Consider the following 21240-nt stretch of genomic DNA (forward strand, 5'->3'; position numbering starts at 1 on the left):
GGGGGCAGGAGGACAAGGGGATGACAGAGGATGACATGGCTGGATGGCATCACCGACTCGATGGACATGAGTTTGAGTAAACTCCAGGAGTTGGTGATGGACAGGGAGGCCTGGCGTGCTGTGATTCATGGGGTCGCAAATAGTCGGACACGACTGAGTGACTGAACTGAACTGATGATAAGAAGTGATATTAAAACACAGAATAGCTTTACCTTCCCTCATCCTGGTTGCTCTGGTACATCTGTGCACTTGGAGATGCCATATTCTGGTGCGATAAAAGAGATGGAGAGAGATTTATCCCCCTGAGTTGCCGAAAAGCTATTTCTGCATGGATGCTCCGAGGATTATTTGTTAGAATCCCTGCATTCTTGGATTTTTTGTCTGAAATTAGAATTATGAAACAATGAAAGGCATTAATAAAATAAATTAATAAGCTATGGTTGTCCTTCAATTGACTGTATGCTATACACATTTCACAGCATGAATTAAAATTTTTAAATAAAAGTTAAAATTGGAATATATTTCTAGCACTTAAATGCTGTTTAAATTTTTCTGAGTTAGTGAATCAATTTGATATTTTCTTGGTAATTTTAAAAAATATAAATATCCAGAGCTGTGTGCTGTAAAGAAATACATAGATAAAGTGACCATACTTCTCAAGCAAAAATTGGGGTACTATACTCAGAAAATAGTAAAGAAATAGGACTTTTCCAGAAAATCCTAAAAAGTAGTTGCACAATGAATCTTAAAGATATCTCAGGAAAAAATTATGGAAATGAATCCAGGGTTGAACTAATCCCCAACCCCCACCCCCACCCCCCAAAAAAGATACTGAAGACATTCCTGAAGATGATAGTGATGAAACTGTACTCTTAAGGAGGCTAATAACAATTTGGTATACCAGTTTTACTGATAGTTATGTCTTCTGGACAAAAGCATTAAAATTCTCACTATGATTAAATCTTAAAGCTATAAGGAAGTAGAAGTATAAAGAATAAGTTTAAAAATAACATCTTAGACTAAATTCTATTGGATTTTTAAAAATTGAGTTTCTTTTTAGAATAATTGCATAGAAAGATCTACTATTCTTAGTAGGGTTTTAGATCATTTTATCATTATTGTGATACTCAGTTTTAGAATTTTATTGTCTAACAGTAGTCTGAGGCAAAGTGAGATGTTAAAAAGAATGGAAGAGGTGAGCCCTCAGGGAAAGAGTTGTTCAGTCACTAAGTCATGTCCGACTCTGCATCCCCATGGACTGTGGCACACCAGGTGCCCCTCTGCCTCCTTATCTCCGGGAGTTTCCCCAAGTTCATGTCCATTGAGTTGGTGATGCTATTTAACCATCTCATCCTCTGCTGCCCTCTTCTCCTTTTGCCTACAGTCTTTCCCAGCATCAGGGTCTTTTCCAATGAGTCAGCTCTTCGCAATCATATGGACAAAGTATTGGAGCTTCAGCTTCACCATCAGTCCTTCCAATGAGTATCCAGGGTTGATTTCCTTTAGCAATGACTGATTTGATCTCCTTGCAGTCCAAGATACTCTCAAGAGTCTTCTCCAACACCATAGTTCGAAAGCATCAATTCTTCAGTGCTCAGCCTCCTTTACAGTCCAACTCTCACGTCCATATATGACTACTGTAAAGACCATAGCTTTGACTATACAGACCTTCGTTGGCAAAGTGATATCTCTGCTTTTTAATACACTATCTAATTTTGTCATAGCTTTCCTTCCAAGAAGCAAGGTCTTCTAGCTACCCCCAATTTCATAAAAATGATAGCCAGACAACATCTGGAATTAGGGAAAAGGCTTCATCTAAGCCTGAATGCAAATGTAATAATAGAATGAACCATTTCCATGCCTTGACATTTTAATATACTTTCTTCCTTTACAGAGCTACCTCTTGAAACACTTCCCTACTAATAGCTTCATGAATATACAAAATAATATTGTGGTTTCAAGGATGAAGTTTGATCTTCACTTTATAAGACACGTTTTGAGCGCCAAGAGTCTGTTGTTATGAATATTTTTAAACCTCTATTTTTAGCAGAATGCAGTACAGGTTTTAGTAGTCATTTGCTATGAAATACACAAAATGGAATAAAAGCTTTGAAAGGAAATACCAAGAAAAATCCAGTAAGTATCACAAAGTTCTAAGTGCAAGCAAATCTTTAACTACAACATATTAGTAGTTGAGTAGAACCAAAAAATACAATAGATTCTTTGAAATCAAAATGAGCACATGAAACTTGAACACAAATTCACTTTTAGGAAGTGTAAATTTGTAAATTTAAAATAGGCAATTTTAAGTAGTATTAGAAATCAAAGTGAGATTTTTGTATCAAATGGAGTGTTTTTTTTGTTTTGTTTTTTACATTCATTCAGAAACTCTCAAAATACCTTCAACTTCAGGAGTTAAAGTGAAGTCAGATCCCAAGTAATGGCTAAATCCACCAGGCAGAATTACATTTGTTATCTTTATGGGAGGAGCTTTCATTTGGCTAAACGATGTACCATCCACAGGAGAGCTGGTAACAGGAATAAACTACATGATAAAAACAAAAGTTAAGAACACCTTGCCTCTAAAACTCAGATCAATAGGCTTAGCCTTACCACAAGCCCCATTTGAAATTCAACTTAAAATTTTTAGGTCAGAAATTAAATGGTTGCCTTAACTCAGAGTTGGTAGAGAGGCAAAAACAGTGAAATAGACAGCCTTTGGGGTCCTTAACCCCCATCAGAACCTTATTTTTTTATTTTTTTCAGACTGCATTGTACGCATCACAACAGTTTAGTGTGATGGCACCTCCCCATTCCAAAGGGTCCTAACATGGTAATATAAAATTAGGAAAATGAGAAATAAGCCTTTCCTCTTTTGTAATATCTTTTTTTCTGAACAGGAGTTTCTGGATGGTAAGAGTTATATCTTCTACATCCTTGTACTCCTCACATTACCTCTTCAATTGTCTTGCAGTTAATTAGTTTTTCAAAAACAAGTAAATAAAGTGGGGACTAAGGAAAGCATTTGGCTTCCCAGGCAGTGCAGTGGTAAAGAACCCGCCTGTCAATGCAAGAGACATAAGAGGTGTGGGTTTGATCCCTGAGTTGGTAAGATCCCCTGGAGGCGGGCATGGCAACCCACTCTAGTAGTCTTGTCTGAAGAATCCCACAGACCTAGAGGAGCCTGGTGGGCTATAGTCCGTGGGGTTGAAAAGAGTCAGACAGGAATGAAACGACTTAACATAAGAAAAGCATCTTACAAGAATCACTTTTAGGAGTGCACTAACCCTCTAAACAGTGTTTACATTTTGTGTTAATTGAGAATTAAAGTGAAAGTGTTAGCTATTCAGTCCGACTCTGGGACCCCATGGACTATAGCCCACCAGCCTCCTCTGTACACAGGATTTCCGAATTAAGAGGTTAAAGAGCTTCAGGAATCAACAAATTAAAAGAGCTTCAGGAATCAACAGATGGAGGAGAGGGGTATTATAGACTGGACACTATTAGTGTCACTAATAGTGTCACTGGACACTTATTAGAAATGTATGCCTGCTCTGTCTTTAGTAAGACTGACCTCGTTTATACTTTAAAAAATATGAATTCTGAATATATAATTCAATTTATCTAGAGATATAGGCTTATGCATTTCTGTAAAATTATACATTTCCTTCATATTTCAGAAAATGTAACCAAAATGCAGCTTTGTCATGAGCACTAAGGTATCAGGCCTTTTAGTAAAGCAGATCCCAAATTCCTTAACTAATTCCTTCATTGGAGTTTCTTCCCATCACTAATCTAGAAAGCTGTCAAATTTCTTCTGAAACCAAAGCACCAAAATGTTATGGTTTAAAGGGCAACTTTAGATTTCATTTATTCCCTCTTTATTTGCTGTTAGAATAAAAGAACAACAGCAACTAAAACAAAGGACAATACATTAGAATGAACTGATAACACTTGAAAAGTATTCTATTCTTATGTCTTCTGAACAGCTAAATGAAATAATAACTCAATTTTGTTCTGGACAGGAAAATAAAAATTATTATTGTATCTTAAAAAATAGATTTATCTGAAATAAAGACTTCAAATACTCCCTTTATTTCACTAATCATATATAAATGAATATTAAAAAACCTAACTGTAAAATAAAAAATATATATATAGGATAAATGGAAAGATATTCTTTCTATTCTTACATATGGCACTGATTCAAATAGCAAGAATAGGTATCTAGAATCACTGAAAACAAATCATAGTATGCAGCTGATGCTAAGTCGCTTCAGTCGTGTCCGACTCTGTGTGACCCCATAGACGGCAGCCCACCAGGCTCCCCCATCCCTGGGATTCTCCAGGCAAGAACACTGGAGTGGGTTGCCATTTCCTTCTCCAATGCGTGAAAGTGAAGTCACTCAGTCGTGTCCAACCCTCAGCGACCCCATGGACTGTAGCCTTCCAGGCTCTTCCGTCCATGGGATTTTCCAGGCAAGAGTACTGGAGTGGGGTGCCATTGCCTTCTCCGAAATCATAGTATACACTGGGGGAAATGTTAGTTCACTATATGATAAATAGAAAAGAACCAAAAAAAACATTTAGTGAAATACACATCCATCAATGACTAAAATTTGAGTTTATGGGTTTTTTTTTGCTATATTAAACCAGTTAAAAATATATATGGAAACTGATATCTTTGAAGTTGCTCTGAGTGATTTCTTCATAAGGAATTTAGTATTTATGAAGTTATATGGAATTTTTAAAATGTAGCCAGCATTACCTTAAAATAGAATTTATAAAATTTAATGTTACAATTCATACAGGTCTCTCACTGGAGGCCTCACATATGTGGTATGGTAGACATTATAATGCTACCCCCCATCAAGATGTCCACATCCCAGTCTCCAAAACCTGTGAATGCTTTATGTGGTATAATGGACTGTACAGATATAATTAAATTAAGGATTTTGAGATGGGGAGATTATGCCGTATTAACTAGGTAGGCCCATCACAATCACAAACATCTTTATAACAATGGAGAGAAGATGTTATGATGGAAGCTGAGGCCAAAGTTATGCTATTTGTTGGAAGAGGGCCACGAGCCAAGGGATGCAGATAGCCTCTAGAAGGCTGAAAGGCAAAGACCAAATTCTCTTGAGGAGCTTCCAGAAGATATTGCAGCCCTGCCAATACTTGTGCTTTTAGCTCTACAGGACTAATTTTTGGACTTAGGATCTCTAGAAATTTAAGATAATAAATTTGTGTTGTCTGAAGATACTAAAATTGAGGTAATTTGTTATAACAGCAACAAGAAACTAAAGTTTCCTTTAGTTTTTCACTTCTGGAAGGAAGAAGTGACTTGCTCATGGAATATAAGAGAAAGGGAAAGGAAGCTTAAATCTTTGGACTAAATTTTATTTGTTCTCTTTTTAAAGACTAGAGACTGTGACAATAATTTTGGTAGATGACATTTAGATGGTGCTGTCAATTGTATCATATAGATTAGTAGCTAACATTGTTTTTCACAAAGCATAGTTCTTAGAAAAACTTTTGTAGATATAACCTGTATATGAACCAATTTCCTTTGCCTAATCTAGATAATCTTTATTAACATTGTACAACTGTAAGTTTCACATGTCTCTACAGCTATTTTGATCTATAATAGAATCCCCTTGGTTAATAAAAAAAAAAAGTCCAGGAAATAATAAGAATTAGACCTTTAAAAGATTTTAAAACATAAAAGTACATGGGCCCACCCATCTTTGGATGAAGGGCCAACGCCTTTTCTGTAAGGAAGTATCCTTTGCCTGGTATTTGGTCTGACTGATAAAGCCATCACAATTTCCAGTTTGGTTTCATTAAAGTAACAAGAATTCAACAACATATGGAGAAAATTTGAATACAAGAAACTGCCTAGATTTTTAAAAATTTCCCCACATATTTTATCTGACTTTTTATAATTCTCTCCCTTATTTTGCAGGGTTTTTTTTCTCCCAACCTAATTTGATATTATTTGTGTATGTGTGTAGTTGATCTTTGTCCAGATTCTGCAGAGGATTTCATTTGGTTTTCAAAAAAACATGGAAATAATAATTTAAAATGTGTATTTGTATATTTATTTAAAATAAAAGATTGGCGTAAGTTTTTGAAAAAACATAGCCAACTTTTAATAAATCTGTGATTCTATTGCTGAAGGCAGACGTCAGAGAGGAGCCTACTAGTATTAAATGCTAGGAATTGGTTAGTTTGTTTTATAGAGGGAATGGAGAGTGTGGGGTAAGCCAAGCATCTACAGTAGTCTTATCTCTTTCCTCTTCAATTAACTTTTAAAAGTAATCTTTGTTCACTGACTAATGCCCTTGCTCTCTGGCTTCAACTTACATTAGAGGTTTACTTACATTTCACTGCCCCACCCTAGTCCAGGTCTTCATAATTTCTCTCTTGGATTATCCTAAAAGCCTCTTAGTTTATTTCTCTGCCTCTAGGCTTTTCTTCCTTAAACTTTTCAAAGGCACAGCTCTAATGATATTACTTCTTTGCTCAAAAACCATAGCTTTTCTGTGTTAAGTTTAGTCTTTTGAAGATGGCTATGAAAAATCCTGGTGGTCAATGATAGAATTACCAAATGATATGCTTCTGTGGCTTCTTCCCTCTCTAACCTCTTCCCTATCACAGTCAGATATCTTACTAGGATTCATGGGCAAAAGGTCCATGAACAATAAAACTCTTTCCATTTAGGAGATAGAAAGGGAAAGAGTTTTATTGGTAGTCACAGTTTATAAGAGTGATATGTTATAGTTTCTTAACTTCTAGCAGCACCTGACATATGGAACAAGAGGCACACGGTTTTAAATAACTTGCTCTACATTAAAGTATGTTTTTATAATAAACAGCTTTCCTAGTTTCTATGTGTGTGTATGTGCTCTATTCACCAGATCAAGTTGCTTTTGACAATAATCATTAAATACATACTAAAATAGTCTACAGAAGCATCATATACTAGATTTAAACATTTAAGTAAAAAACATGACATAATGTTCATCTACTACTAATTTATATATTTTAAAAGGAAAAGTGTAAATAATTATTACCGAATTTTTCTTTGCTTGTAGTTCAGAGAAGTGAAATTCAGCTTTTGCCCTATCATCTGAATTCACAGGAATTCCATCTAACATCTGTAAGTTAGGCAGTCGAAATATAAGCACGTGGCGATGTAGCATTTTTCTACAAATCTGAATAAAGTTAAAAGTAACAATTCATTCCTTAAAAAAGCTCTTTATTTCAATAATTAACCTTTATAGAGAAGGATATTTAGCACAGACAGCAAAGATGACAGGTAACAGCTAATATATAATATTAAATGATACAAATACAAACTCCCTTTTAAAAAGATTTCTCAATTTTCTGTTACGCTAAATGAAGATAAGAGCTTTTTTTTTTAAACCAAAGCTACCATGTGGAGGTTTAGTTTCTTTGAAGAGTATATGGTATTGTTCATTAACTACAGGCAATCCCAACTCATGAATAGGATTATATTATAAAAGTTTACTTATAAGTAATTAGTTTGAAACTTACAATTTCCCATAGGTACTATGCAATTTAATTCAATGCATATCTGTTGAACTGTATGAATCATCACTTCATAGTGTTAACCTACTCTAAAATTACTTGCATATATGCATGAGAAAGTGTGTGAAAGAGTTAACATAGTCAGTTTGAGGCTGTTAACTTTAGAAGGATCTGTTTGCAAGGGTAAGTTTTAACAAGTGTTTGGTACTTGGATTTTGGAAGATTTCCCACCATTCCTTAAGTGATAAAGGTAATTCATTATGCCTAGACTACTTTTACAAACAGTAGGATTCTTGTGCAACCTGCTTTCCTTCTCAGGTCCTGGAATTTTTGTATGTGATAGGCAGAGGGTACCTATGTGACAAGCCTCCAAAAAAAATCCTTGAATTCCATTAAATCTAATGGGATTTCCTGGTCAGAAAACAACATTTGTTATTGGGTGAGGAGTGTACACTGTGTGACTCCCTCATGTGAGGAAAAAAGCATAAGGAAGCTTGCACATGGATTCCTTGACTCTGGTTATGTTTTTTTTCTTCATCACCTGGCTTTGTATCCTCATTATGTCACAGTAATAAACCTTTAGCCATGAGTACAACTATATGCTAAGTCCCATGACTTTTAGCAAATCTTCTAGCAAATCTCTGAATATGGATATGATCTGGGGGACTGACAACACAGATGTATGCAGCACTGTTTGTGATTGAAAGAAAGGAAGGAAGGAAGAAAGAAACATTATCAAAAGGGAATAAATAATCTATTTTTTTAATGTAGTAGATACATATATATTAATGAAGAGTGATCTCTAAGTCATAAATTGAGTTTAAAAAATAACCACATTCTAGGCCACAAAGCAAGTTTCATAAAACCAAAGACTGTATAAAATGTCTCTTCTGATTAAAATATACCAACACTAGAAATAAATGACAAAGAGATAACTAGAAATACATAACAGGTTTGAAATTATCACACTTCAATAATTCACAGTTAAAGAAGAAATCTTTTGTAAAGTAGATTCTAAGAAATAACTGGGAAAACACTACATATCAAAACTTTTAGGCTGTTGCTAAAGCAGTATTTTGTATCCTAACATTTATTAATTTAGAAGAAATATTAAATGTTAATGAGTAGGCATTCTACTACTTCAGATTTTTTTTAAAGTAATTCCAAGAAACTAAAGATAGAGGGTAGAAATTAATGAACTAAAAAAAGAAAAATTATACTTGATAAATCCAAAATATGGTTATTTGAAGAGACTAGTATGATAGTAAGACTCCTCAAATACAAGAGCGAAAAAGCAAAAAAAATAATTTAGCTATGAAATAGGTGACAAAACACAGATATAATCAAGATTTTAAAAATTTATGAAAGTATTATGATGGAAGTACATTTAAAAGTTAGATAAAAGGACAATTTTATTGAAAAATGTAAGTTCTCAATATTGAACTTAGTATCTGTTCTTAATGGAGAAGGAAATGGCAACCCACTCCAGTATTCTTGCCTAGAGAATCCTGTGGATGGAGGAGCCTGGTGGGCTACTATCCATAGGGTCACACAGAGTCAGACATGACTGCAGCGACTTAGCATGCATGCATGCATTGGAGAAGGAAATGGCAACCCACTCCAGTATTCTTACCTGGAGAATCCCAGGGACAGAGGAGCCTGGTGGGCTGCCGTCTCTTGGGTCGCATAGAGTCGGACACGACTGAAGTGACTTAGCAGCAGCAGCAGCAGCGTATGTTCTTAAGTATACTGTAGTATATGTTCTTATCAGTTTAATAGAAAATGACAAGATATATATCCAATTCAGTTCAGTCTCTCAGTCGTGTCAGAGAATTTGAATAAGTTGTTCAAAGTCTAACTTCAAAAAATATTAAGTTCAGATGGTTTTAGAGATAAGATCTAATTATCCTTCAAGGAACATACAAGTCTTCTTTTATATAAATTAATTCATAGACTAGAAAAAGAGAGGAAGTGGAAGTGAAAGTCACTCAGTCATGTCCGACTCTTTGTGACCCCATGGACTATATAGTCCGTGGCATTCTCCAGGCCAGAATACTGAAGCGGATAGACAGTTCCCTTCTCCAAGAGATCTTCCCAACCCAGGAATTAAACCAAGGTCTCCTGCATTGCAGGTGGATTCTTTACTAGCCAAGCCACCAGGGAAGCCCAAGAATACTGTAGTGGGTAGCCTATCCCTTCTCCAGGGGGTCGGTCCTCCCAACCCAGGAATTGACCCAGGGTCTCCTGCAATGCAGGCAGATTTTTTACCAACTGAGCTACCAGGGAAGTTCAACATATCTCTATGGAAATAAGTAAAATTATTATGATTTTATTCTCTTATGCTATTCTTTTCAAGTTGATCAATGCTGTTTTGCCTCATAAAATTAATTGGAGAGTTCTCTCTAGCTCAGCTGGTAAAGAATCTGCCTGCAATGGCAGGAGACCCTGGTTTGATTCCTCAGTCAGAAAGATTCCCCTGGAGAAGGGATAGGCTACCCCACTCCAGTATTCTTGGGCTTCCCTGATGGCTCAGCTGGTAAAGAATCCGCCTGCAATGTGGGAGACCTGGGTTCAATCCCTGGGTTGGGAAGATCTCCTGGAGAAGGGAAAGGCTACCCATTCCAGTATTCTGGCCTGGAGAATTCCATGGACTGTATAGTCCATGGGGTCACAAATATGTTACATGAAATTTTAACAAATGAATCCAGTAAAGTATAAAAGATGACCAAGTAATATTCATCCCAGGAATTTAAGGATGGTTTAGCACTATATTCTATTAATTTAATTTGCATATTAACAGATTAAAGATAAATACTATATTACCAATTAGTTAAAATCCAGTGTCCATTCCTGATAAGAACAAGTAGCAAACTGGAATTAGAAAGGGACTGCCTTAAAATGCTGAAGGTTATCTACCCATGGCCTATAGCAAACATCATATTTAATAGTGACAATTTAGAAGCATTCTTTGAAGTCAGTAACTGTGAGTGTGTTTATTGAATACTGTACTAGACGTCCTAGTCAGTACACTGAGAGGTGTAAAGGAAATAAAACCGTATAGATTGGAAAGAAAGATTAGAGTCATTGTTTGCAAATATTATGATTGTCTACAGAGAAAATCCAACAAAATTTACAATCCATTAGAATTTAAGAAAGAGTTCAGAAGCTATTTGGATAAAGAGTAATACACAAAAAATCAGAATTTCTATACTCTAGCAGCAAACAACTAGAAAAATATAAAAAAGATATTGTTTAAAACAGCTATTAAAAGAACAGAAACGAAAAAAAATAAAACAACAGGATGATTAAACCAAAGATGACTAAAACTTTTAGGAGAAAATCACAGACCTTTATTGAAGGACATAAAATAAACATAGGGATATTTACATTTGTGAATGAGAAGAATGAAAGCTAAAAATATTGGGGGAGACTGCTTACTGTGTTTCTTTCTTGGTGGAAGTAACTCTGTGATGTGGCACTATGGCTGTCTCAGTCCCTTCACTCCTCTACTTGGGGAAGTAGAGTGACTTAACTGATAAATCTGGGAAGATTAAACTGGTCATTTAGTTCCTGTCTTTTCTCTTCAGAAAGAGCTTATTGCTTTTGCTCCTGCAGGAGAAGCTCTCCTTCCATGTGGAAAGGCCTCAGTCAAACCATTCCCGCTACTGAGTCATCAGGATTAATTCTGGCAACTGTTGGCAGGGCCATTTGGCTTTGTCAAAATTCTAAACTAAGCAAAACACTCTCACTTCTCTGTCTGCCACGGTCACATTTCTGTTTGTTCAAATTTTAGGTGAGTAAGGGTGGTTGCTTATTTTATCCCTTCAAAGACTCCAACAGTAAAAGTGGCAATTTTCCCCCAAATTAATTTATAAATACAATGCAATTCCAATTCCCAATTAAATTATCAACAAGATTCTCAGATAACTTGAGAAGCTGTTCCCTGAGACTCACAGGAAGTGTAAAGGTCCAAGGATAGCTAAGACAGTGAAGGAAAAAAGAGAGAAGAAGGAGGAGAGGGAAAATTAGAGGTTCCTACTCAACCGAATATCAAGACTTACTATAAAACTTAAGTAATTAACATAGACTGATAATGTTATAGGGACTGACAAATAGACCAATGAATACAAAATAGAACCAAGAAGTAGACCCTGTTGTATATGACAATGGCAATTTATATTGTAATCAGTTGGAAGAAGACACTAGTCAATAAGTTGTATTTGTCAATAATAAATTGGATAACTTGTCTGTGCATGTGGAAACAGATAAAATTAAACATTTTATCACAGTATATAAAAATAAATTATATACAACTATAGATTATATTTAAAGTAAATTAACTGATAAATTAGAAAAATAACACTCACTGGATTGCCATAAACTGTAAGTTCTCTGAGGGAAGATATACCATCAAGTTTTTCCAGTTCTGCCATATCCTATTAAAAATTAAGCAGTAAATTATTATTTGGTTATCCAACATCTTCAAATATATGCTGATTTGAAGTTATTATATGTAGGTGTTGGACTGTAACGAGTTGAATCTTCTGAAATGAGCTTGAGTGACAATATTCTGTATTGTTGATTAAAGATAGATCTGTTTACTATTGATTTCAAATACATGATTGGGTAAAGATGATGTGCCAACATGGAAAACAGGCCACACAGCAGTCCTTGTTAGGAAAGACCCTATTTTTTCAGAAGAGTTATGATCTATTCTAAAACTCAGATTGTATTTGGTTAATTCCTAAGAGGACTGACCTAGATGTATGGAAAAGGAGGTGAATTCTAGTCTAAACAATTTCAAAGGTATATATCAAGCACAACCTTAACTAGGATGGAGCATGTCATGTTGAATGGACTGAATACTGACATATTTGCTGGGAATATATATGGTAGAAAAACTGCTTCTCTAATTAAATGAGTTGCTTTTGCTACTGAATGGGATTATTTATCATTATTTAACATTGGTGAAAGTTTGCAAATACATTTTCGTTTTTGCAAAATTATTTTTAAAAACGCTATTGCTGACAAAATTTAGGCAACACAATCAGCTTAAGGTGGTTGCTGCTGCTGCTGCTAAGTCACTTCAGTCGTGTCCGACTCTGCGTGACCCCATAGATGGCAGCCCACCAGGCTCCCCCGTCCCTGGGATTCTCCAGGCAAGAACACTGGAGTGGGGTGCCATTGCATTCTCCAATGCATGAAAGTGAAAAGTGAAAGTGAAGTCGCTCAGTCCTGTCCGACCCTCAGTGACCCCATGGACTGCAGCCTTCCAGGCTCTTCCATCCATGGGATTTTCCAGGCAAGAGTACTGGAGTGGGGTGCCATTGCCTTCTCCATAAGGTGGTTGCTAGTTCACAGTAATGAAACGGTTCTTGATATGCTCCTATTCTTATTTGGAATGCCAAGTGGGTTTAGCCAATTCATCGAGTAACTATAAAAAAAATTTACACCTATTTTAGAGAAGGCCCCAAACCATGTGTATCCTTGAAATTATTAGTAAAGCTTGATACTGGGTAAAGTCTCAGATTCATATAAGTCTGATTTGACAAATCCTTTGTGTTAGCTCAATTTCTATCACTGAAAAGAGTTCCTATAGGAACGCAATTTTCCTAATTTAGATTTCTTCTAGATAAAGCTTTGAAAGAACTGTTGCCAGCTTTGGCATTCATCTTCTCAGATGAATGTTGTTTGAACCTTGATATATTGATTGTATGTTACTTTCTCTGTATATATATTTCCTAGTTGCTAGGTAGAAAAGGGTACTGCTCAGGCTTTTATATCACTCCAGAAAATCTTCCTGAACTTCAGCAAGGAGAGCCACAAACAAATATTAATCATGTATCTACTATGTACCAGGCACAATGCTATATACTAATACACATTTGGGCAAGAAAGACTTGGTCCCTGCCCTTGTGGGGCAGTACACAGTTCAGTTTGTCTTCAAGGTTGTCTTAGAGGTATGGGAAGAAATAACAAAATTGGTACAAGGAGGGCTAACCAATCATCAGCGAAATACTAAGAGAAATGTTAGGATTGTGTATGATTATGTGTATACTTATCTGCATACTATCTCAGAAGAGAGCTTGGACAGGGCTGGTTGGGGCAGTGGCCTAATGGAAATAGGCTGAATTATGATCAGGTGAAACAAAGGCAGGAAGCCTTTAGTGGGGAAGATGAAACATTAAAGCCAAGTCAAAGTTCATTATCAGGAGTTGATTCAAACGTAAGGTAAACCAAGTACAAATGTTAAGCTTAAAGGCCCAGAGGGAGTCTGGGGTTGAGATGCACAAACAGCTCGGACCAACAGCAGTCAGGAACTAAAAAGATCTCTTAGAGGATATCCAGGCAGATGCATGTGGGTTGGTCAGGTTTATAAGTCTAGAAGTAGGGTGAGCAGTTCTGCATCCCAGAGTATTTACATGTCATATAAGTGATAAGTAGCTCACTAGCAAAATATTCATTGGTGTGTTTGACAGCTTTCTGTTTAGAGGGGTTAAGTCTTGCAAATCTTATAACAAAACAAAATAATGTTACCTGGATTTTATTATATCCTAGGAAGAGTTTCTCTAGTTTTACCAAAGGTTGTAATTTGCTCAGCTCTCGTAGTCTGTTTTCCTCCAGGTGAAGTGCCAACAGAGAGCTTGGTTTGGCAAAGGCACTGTCATTAAACGCTCTGATGCGGTTATGGTCCACTACCAATTCTTGAAGGACTTCTAAGTTGTCAAGTCCTTCAATTTGACTGATTTCATTTCCTGAAAAAAGGTAACTCATGATACGTCAAGTGAGCCCAAACTGAATAAGTTAACTGTCTTTGTTTAAATATTTTTATCAAATGATTTTTTAAAAGTGAAGTATTAAAAGAACATGTTTCCAAGGAGGAAAACATTAATTTATAGGAAGGTAGCATCATCATCAAATAATACTAGGTAAAATTATTCCTTTATGTGTGAAAGATCAAGATATGATGTAGAAAATGTAGTGAATTGACCCAATCTATCTCTTCAACAGTTAAGTGCTAAAATAGTTGATACTGATAAAAGTAGATGTATAAAATGGTGCAAAAGATATGCTTCCTAGCTCATACAACTCAATAACAAGAAAAACAAGCAACCCAAATAAAAAATGGGCAGAAAACCTAAATAGACATTTCTCCAAAGAAGAAATACAGATGGCCAAGAGGCACATGAAAAGATGCTCAATATCACTCATTATTAGACAAAATGCAATTCATACTACAATGAAGTGCCACCTCACACTGATTAGAATGGCCATCATGAAAAAGTCCACAAATAGCAAATTCTGGAGAGGGTGTGGAGAAAAGGAAACCCTCTATACTACTGGTGGGAATATAAATTGGTGCAGACACTGTGGAGAACAGTATGGAGCTGCCTCAAAAAACTAAAAATAGAGTTGCCATATTATTCAGCAATCCCACTCCTAGGAATTTATCTGGAGAAAACAATAAACCAAAAAGATACTTCCACTCCAATGTTCACTGCAGCACTATTTACAAGAGCCACTTCCATTTACAAGACATGGAAACAACGTAAATGTCCATAGACAGATGAATGGATAAAGATGTGGTACATGTATACAATGGAATATTACTCGGCCATAAAAAAGAATGAAATAATTTCATTTGCAACTACATGAATGGACCTAGAGATTATCAGGCTAAGTGAAATAAGTCAAAAAGAGAAAGACAAATACCATATGATATCACTCATATGTGGACTCTTGAGAGTCCCTTGGACTGCAAGGAGATCCAACCAGTCCATTTTGAAGGAGATCAGCCCTGGGATTTCTTTGGAAGGAATGATGCTAAAGCTGAAACTCCAGTACTTTGGCCACCTCATGCGAAGAGTTGACTCATTGGAAAAGACTCTGACGCTGGGAGGGACTGGGGGCAGGAGGAGAAGGGGACAACAGAGGATGAGATGGCTGGATGGCATCACTGACTTGATGGACCTGAGTTTGAGTGAACCCTGGGAGTTGTTGATGGACAGGGAGGCCTGGCGTGCTGGGATTCATGGGGTCGCAAAGAGTCGGACACAAGTGAGCGACTGAACTGAACTGAATCATCAGAAAACTGAGGGTCAGAGAAATTGTCTTGCTGAATGACATAACGGTAGCAACACTAGGCCTAACCTGGACCTTTTACGGTGCTGCTACTACTATGTCATTCAGTCTTTCACCCACTATTTATCCTCGTTTATTATTGGACTGAATTGTGTCTCCTCATATTTGTATGTTGAAGTCCTAATCCCTAGTCCCTCAGAATGTGACTGTATTTGGGTCTTCAAAGAGGTAACTAATGTTAAATAAATGAGGTCATTCAGTTCAGTTCAGTTCAGTCACTCAGTCGTGTCCGACTCTTTTCGACCCCATGAATCGCAGCACGCCAGGCCTCTCTGTCCATCACCAACTCCCGGAGTTCACCCAGACTCATGTCCATCCAGTCAGTGATGCCATCCAGCCATCTCATCCTCTAGGTGAGCACTAATCCAGTATCACTGGTGTCTATATGAAGAGGAGATTAGGACATAGACACAGAGGGGAAGACCATGCAAAGATACAGAGTACAATTACAAGTAAAGAGAAGAGGCTGCAGAAGTGACCAACCCTGCTGACATCTTAATCTTGGACTCTGGCCAAAAACTGTGAGGAAATAAATTTTTGTTGTTTAAGTCATCCAGTACTTTGTTATGGCAGTCCTAGAAAACTAATAAATTACTGAATATGTGATTCCACTTTCTTGGAATTCTTCTCTTTGTAAGTTAACATATTTCATAGAATTTAAGATGTCAACATTGTTAAGATATGTAAATATTTTGTGTATGCTAAGAAAGGGAAAAAAATCTCAGCTAGATAAACTATGCCATCAATTAAGGTACCACCTGATTTCAAGATGTTAAAATATTAAAGGGAGTGTTTCCGAATGGATGAAATACGGGAAATTTATCTTATTTTATTTTATTCTTTAGAGAAATTGATAACATCATAACCTTCAATAAAATTGAAAAGAATTAAATCACACAATTAAATTGAAACATTACCAGTGTCTTACTTATAAATGAAAAGAAGTCTATTAAGTCAGATTAAGAAAAATGACTCAGTTGTAAGTCACTTTCAAAAAATTATGTATTTGAAAAAAAAAATTATGTATTTGGACTGTCACTTTTAATACTTAAATCTAGTGGTATAAAAATCACATGAGATAGCTTTAAGTGTTGAATAATATCTACGGTAGCATGTTTTGGGGCATTATTCACTTTAGAATGCTCATTAAACATATTTAAGAAAGAGAACTCTAAAACAACAATGCTAAATGTGATTTCAGGGATCTTATATTTCTATGACTAGCGGAATTTGCCACTCTTTAAAAATTTCCACTTATTTAACTAGTTACATTTTAGATAAATTTAGCTCTTAATCCTTAAGAATCTAATTTGCTTCCCTACAGCCCCACCCTGCCCTTTCCCTAAAGACTTTCCTACCATCTTAGCAAATTTAATCCAGCAGGTGAAATGTAGGTTCATTAACTCTCTGATATATCCTGGCATGACCTTACCTTATTACTGCCCACATTTCTGTACTTCTCTACAGCTTTTTACCTCTTCTCCTTTTAAACTGACCTTAGAATTTTCTCTCTCCTCCTGTTCTGTATCTTTAACCTAACTGACCTCTTTCAATTCAGTTCAGTCGCTCAGTTGTGTCCGACTCTTTGCGACCCCATGAATCACAGCACGCCAGGCCTCCCTGTCCATCACCAACTCCTGGAATTCACTCAGACTCAGGTCCATCGAGTCAGTGATGCCATCCAGCCATCTCATCCTCTGTCGTCCCCTTCTCCTCCTGCCCCCAATCCCTCCCAGCATCAGAGTCTTTCCCAATGAGTCAACTCTTCGCATCAGGTGGCCAAAGTACTGGAGTTTCAGCTTTAGCATCATTCCTTCTAAAGAACACCAGGGCTGATCTCCTTCAGAATGGACGAGTTGGATCTCCTTGCAGTCCAAGGGACTCTCAAGAGTCTTCTCCAACACCACAGTTCAAAAGCATCAATTCTTTGGCACTCAGACTTCTTCACTGTCCAACTCTCACATCCATACATGACCACTGGAAAAACTATAGCCTTGACTAGACGGACCTTTGTCGGCAAAGTAATATCTCTGCTTTTGAATATGCTATCTAGGTTGGTCATAACTTTTCTTCCAAGGAGTAAGCGTCTTTTAATTTCATGGCTGCAGTCACCATCTGCAATGATTTTGGAGCCCCCCAAAATAAAGTCTGACACTGTTTCCACTGTTTCTCCATCTATTTCCCATGAAGTGATGGAACCAGATGCCATGATCTTCGTTTTCTGAATGTTGAGCTTTAAGTCAACTTTTTCACTCTCTTCTTTCACTTTCATCAAGAGGCTTTTGAGTTCCTCTTCACTTTCTGCCATAAGGGTGGTGTCAAATGCATATCTGAAGTTATTAAGATTTCTCCCGGCAATCTTGATTCCAGCTTGTGATTCTTCCAGCCCAGCATTTCTCATGACGTACTCTGCATATAAGTTAAATAAGCAGGGTGACAATATATAGCCTTGACGTACTCCTTTTCCTATTTGGAACCAGTCTGTTGTTCCATGTCCAGTTCGAACTGTTGCTTCCTGACCTGCATACAAATTTCTCAAGAGGCAGGTCAGGTGGTCTGGTATTCCCATCTCTTTCAGAATTTTCCACAGTTTATTGTGATCCACACAGTCAAAGGCTTTGGCATAGTCAATAAAGCAGAAATAGATGTTTTTCTGGAACTCTCTTGCTTTTTCCATGATCCAGTGGATGTTGGCAATTTGGTCTCTGGCTCCTCTGCCTTTTCTAAAACCAGCTTGAACAACTGGAAGTTTACGGTTCATGTATTGCTGAAGCCTGGCTTGGAGAATTTTGAGCATTACTTTACTAGCGTGTGAGATGAGTGCAATTGTAGTAGTTTGAGCATTCTTTGGCATTGCCTTTCTTTGGGATTGGAATGAAAACTGACCTTTTCCAGTTCTGTGGCCACTGCTGAGTTTTCCAAATTTGCTGGCATATTGAGGGCAGCACTTTCACAGCATCATCTTTCAGTATTTGGAATAGCTCAACTGGAATTCCATCACCTCCACTAGCTTTGTTTGTAGTGATGCTTTCTAAGGCCCACTTGACTTCACATTCCAGGATGTCTGGCTCTAGGTCAGTGATCACACCATTGTGATTATCTGGGTCATGAAGATCTTTTTTATACAGTTCTTCTGTGTATTCCTGCCACCTCTTCTTAATATCTTCTGCTTCTGTTAGGTCCATACCATTTCTGTCCTTTATCGAGCCCATCTTTGCATGAAATGTTTCCTTGGTACCTCTAATTTTCTTGAAGAGATCTCTAGTCTTTCCCATTCTGTTGTTTTCCTCTATTTCTTTGCATTGATCGCTGAGGAAGGCTTTCTTATCTCTTCTTGCTATTCTTTGGAATTCTGCATTCAGATGTTTATATCTTTACTTTTCTCCTTTGCTTTTCACTTCTCTTCTTTTCACAGCTGTTTGTAAGGCCTCCCCAGACAGCCATTTTGCTTTTTTGCATTTCTTTTCCATGGGGATGGTCTTGATCCCTGTCTCCTGTACAATGTCACGAACCTCATTCCATAGCTCATCAGGCACTCTATTATCAGATCTAGGCCCTTAAATCTATTTCTCACTTCCACTGTATAATGATAAGGGATTTGATTTAGGTCATACCTGAATGGTCTAGTGGTTTTCCCTACTTTCTTCAATATCAGTCTGAATTTGGTAATAAGGAGTTCATGATCTGAGCCACAGTCAGCTCCTGGTCTTGTTTTTGTTGACTGTATAGAGCTTCTCCATCTTTGGCTGCAAAGAATATAATCAATCTGATTTTGGTATTGACCATCTGGTGATGTCCATGTGTAGAGTCTTCTCTTGTGTTGTTGGAAGAGGGTGTTTGCTATGACCAGTGCATTTTCTTGGCAAACCTTCAAATATGCTCATAACTTCACTAGCTACCATCTCTTACCTATTTTTCAAGGACAAGTTCCTTAAACATGCAGCCTCTAACCTCTATTGTTTTTACTGCCTATCCAATAGTTTCCCACAGTTCCAAATCTGATACTCTGAAGGTTACCAGTGTTTCCTTTTTGTTGAATCCAATTGTCTACATCCAATATTCTTTTCACAGGCCTCATTCTTTTCCTCATCTGACTTTGGTCAATCACCCTTTTTCTCCTGACATCGAGAGTTTGTATTTCTTGGTTTTCTTTCAAAATTTCTTGAATGACTCCTCTGCTCGTTCTTTTTATCCCAGCCTTCTTAATGCCGGGAATGGGGTGTGGAAGGGAATTATTGAGAGGTAGTGGGGGGAGTTGTGTCTCTACATGTCTTTTTGGCTTTTCATTCTTTCTCTTTTATCATTATTTCCTAAATAAGCACATATACTATGACTTGACCTATCTCCTCCACTGGGATAATTCTAAACTATACATCTCCAGTTCTGATCTGTGGTCCAGTACCACTACTTGAAAAAGTTTCCATTTTTATGTCTCAGAGTGGTCACAACATTATCCTCCCCCTAGCTTTAGAAATGTGTTTGCCAATGTCTTAATGAAAGCATGAAAACATTCTGAACTATTTTTCTCTCCTTGTATATTTAGTCACTAAGTCCTAATATTTACTTCTTTTAAACAACTTTTTGGACTCCCCTTTTACTCACCCTTTCCACTGACACCATGACACCATTCTAGTCCCAGCCCTTATTATGTCATTCATACTGGATAAAAAATGCATGTGCTTTGGTGAGCTAGAATGCAATCTTCTATAGCCCTAGAATATTGCATTTACATTATTTATATAAATAACTCAAGATAAACCCAGTTGTGATTACTCAAATATTTTTGTCAATGAATCTGTTCTAATAGTGATACTTATATCTGCTTTCAAAATAGAATGATAATCAAGTCAGTTTTTAATAATAAAGACTCACACATTAATAATGTTGCTACTCACCCTGAAGAAAGAGAAATTTTAAATTTCTTAGTCTGTTAAGTTGTAGCTGAATCAAATTACAAATTCCATTGTAGCCCAAATGAAGAACTTCTAAACTGTTCATTATTGGAGGCAAATTTTCACTGCTCGTTGTATCTCTGAAACACAAATGTCAGTTTGGCCCATAAACTTAATTTCAAATTAGCTGTTTGTATAAACATAAAACGGAGAAGGTAATGGCAAACCACTCCAGTACTCTTGCCTGGAAAATCCCATGGACGGAGGGGCCTGGTGGGCTGCAGTCCATGGGGTCGAAAAGAGTCGGACACGACTGAGCAACTTCACTTTCACTTTTCACTTTCATGCACTGGAGAAGGAAATGGCAACTCACTCCAGTGTTCTTGCCTGGAGAGTCCCAGGGACAGGGGAGCCTGGTGGGCTGCCGTCTATGGGGTCGCACAGAGTCGGATACGACTGAAGTGACTTAGCAGCAGCAGCTGCAGCAGCATAAACATAAAAAGGCAGTTTATTATGCTGCTGCTAAGTCGCTTCAGTCGTGTCTGACTCTGTGCGACCCCATAGACGGCAGCCAACCAGGCTCCCGTCCCTGGGATTCTCCAGGGAAGAATACTGGAGTGTGTTGCCATTTCCTTCTCCAGTGCATGAA

The 21240-nt window shown here is 37.1% G+C and overlaps 1 protein-coding gene across 1 annotated transcript in view; it reads right to left on the reverse strand.

The window, feature by feature from the left end:
* LOC104994251 (leucine-rich repeat-containing protein 9) overlaps window positions 1-21240 on the reverse strand; it is a 160912-nt gene that overhangs the window by 42725 nt on the left and 96947 nt on the right. The window contains exons 27-31 of the mRNA XM_010847764.1: window positions 20595-20731; window positions 14095-14312; window positions 11925-11993; window positions 7080-7220; window positions 2401-2545 (exon numbers count right to left, since the gene is read on the reverse strand). Coding sequence (XP_010846066.1) covers window positions 2401-2545; window positions 7080-7220; window positions 11925-11993; window positions 14095-14312; window positions 20595-20731 — 710 coding nt within the window. The remainder of the gene's footprint in view (window positions 1-2400; window positions 2546-7079; window positions 7221-11924; window positions 11994-14094; window positions 14313-20594; window positions 20732-21240) is intronic.

The sequence above is a fragment of the Bison bison genome, unplaced genomic scaffold, assembly GCF_000754665.1.
Source record: "Bison bison bison isolate TAMUID 2011002044 unplaced genomic scaffold, Bison_UMD1.0 scf7180017864254, whole genome shotgun sequence".
Taxonomy (NCBI): domain Eukaryota; kingdom Metazoa; phylum Chordata; class Mammalia; order Artiodactyla; family Bovidae; genus Bison; species Bison bison.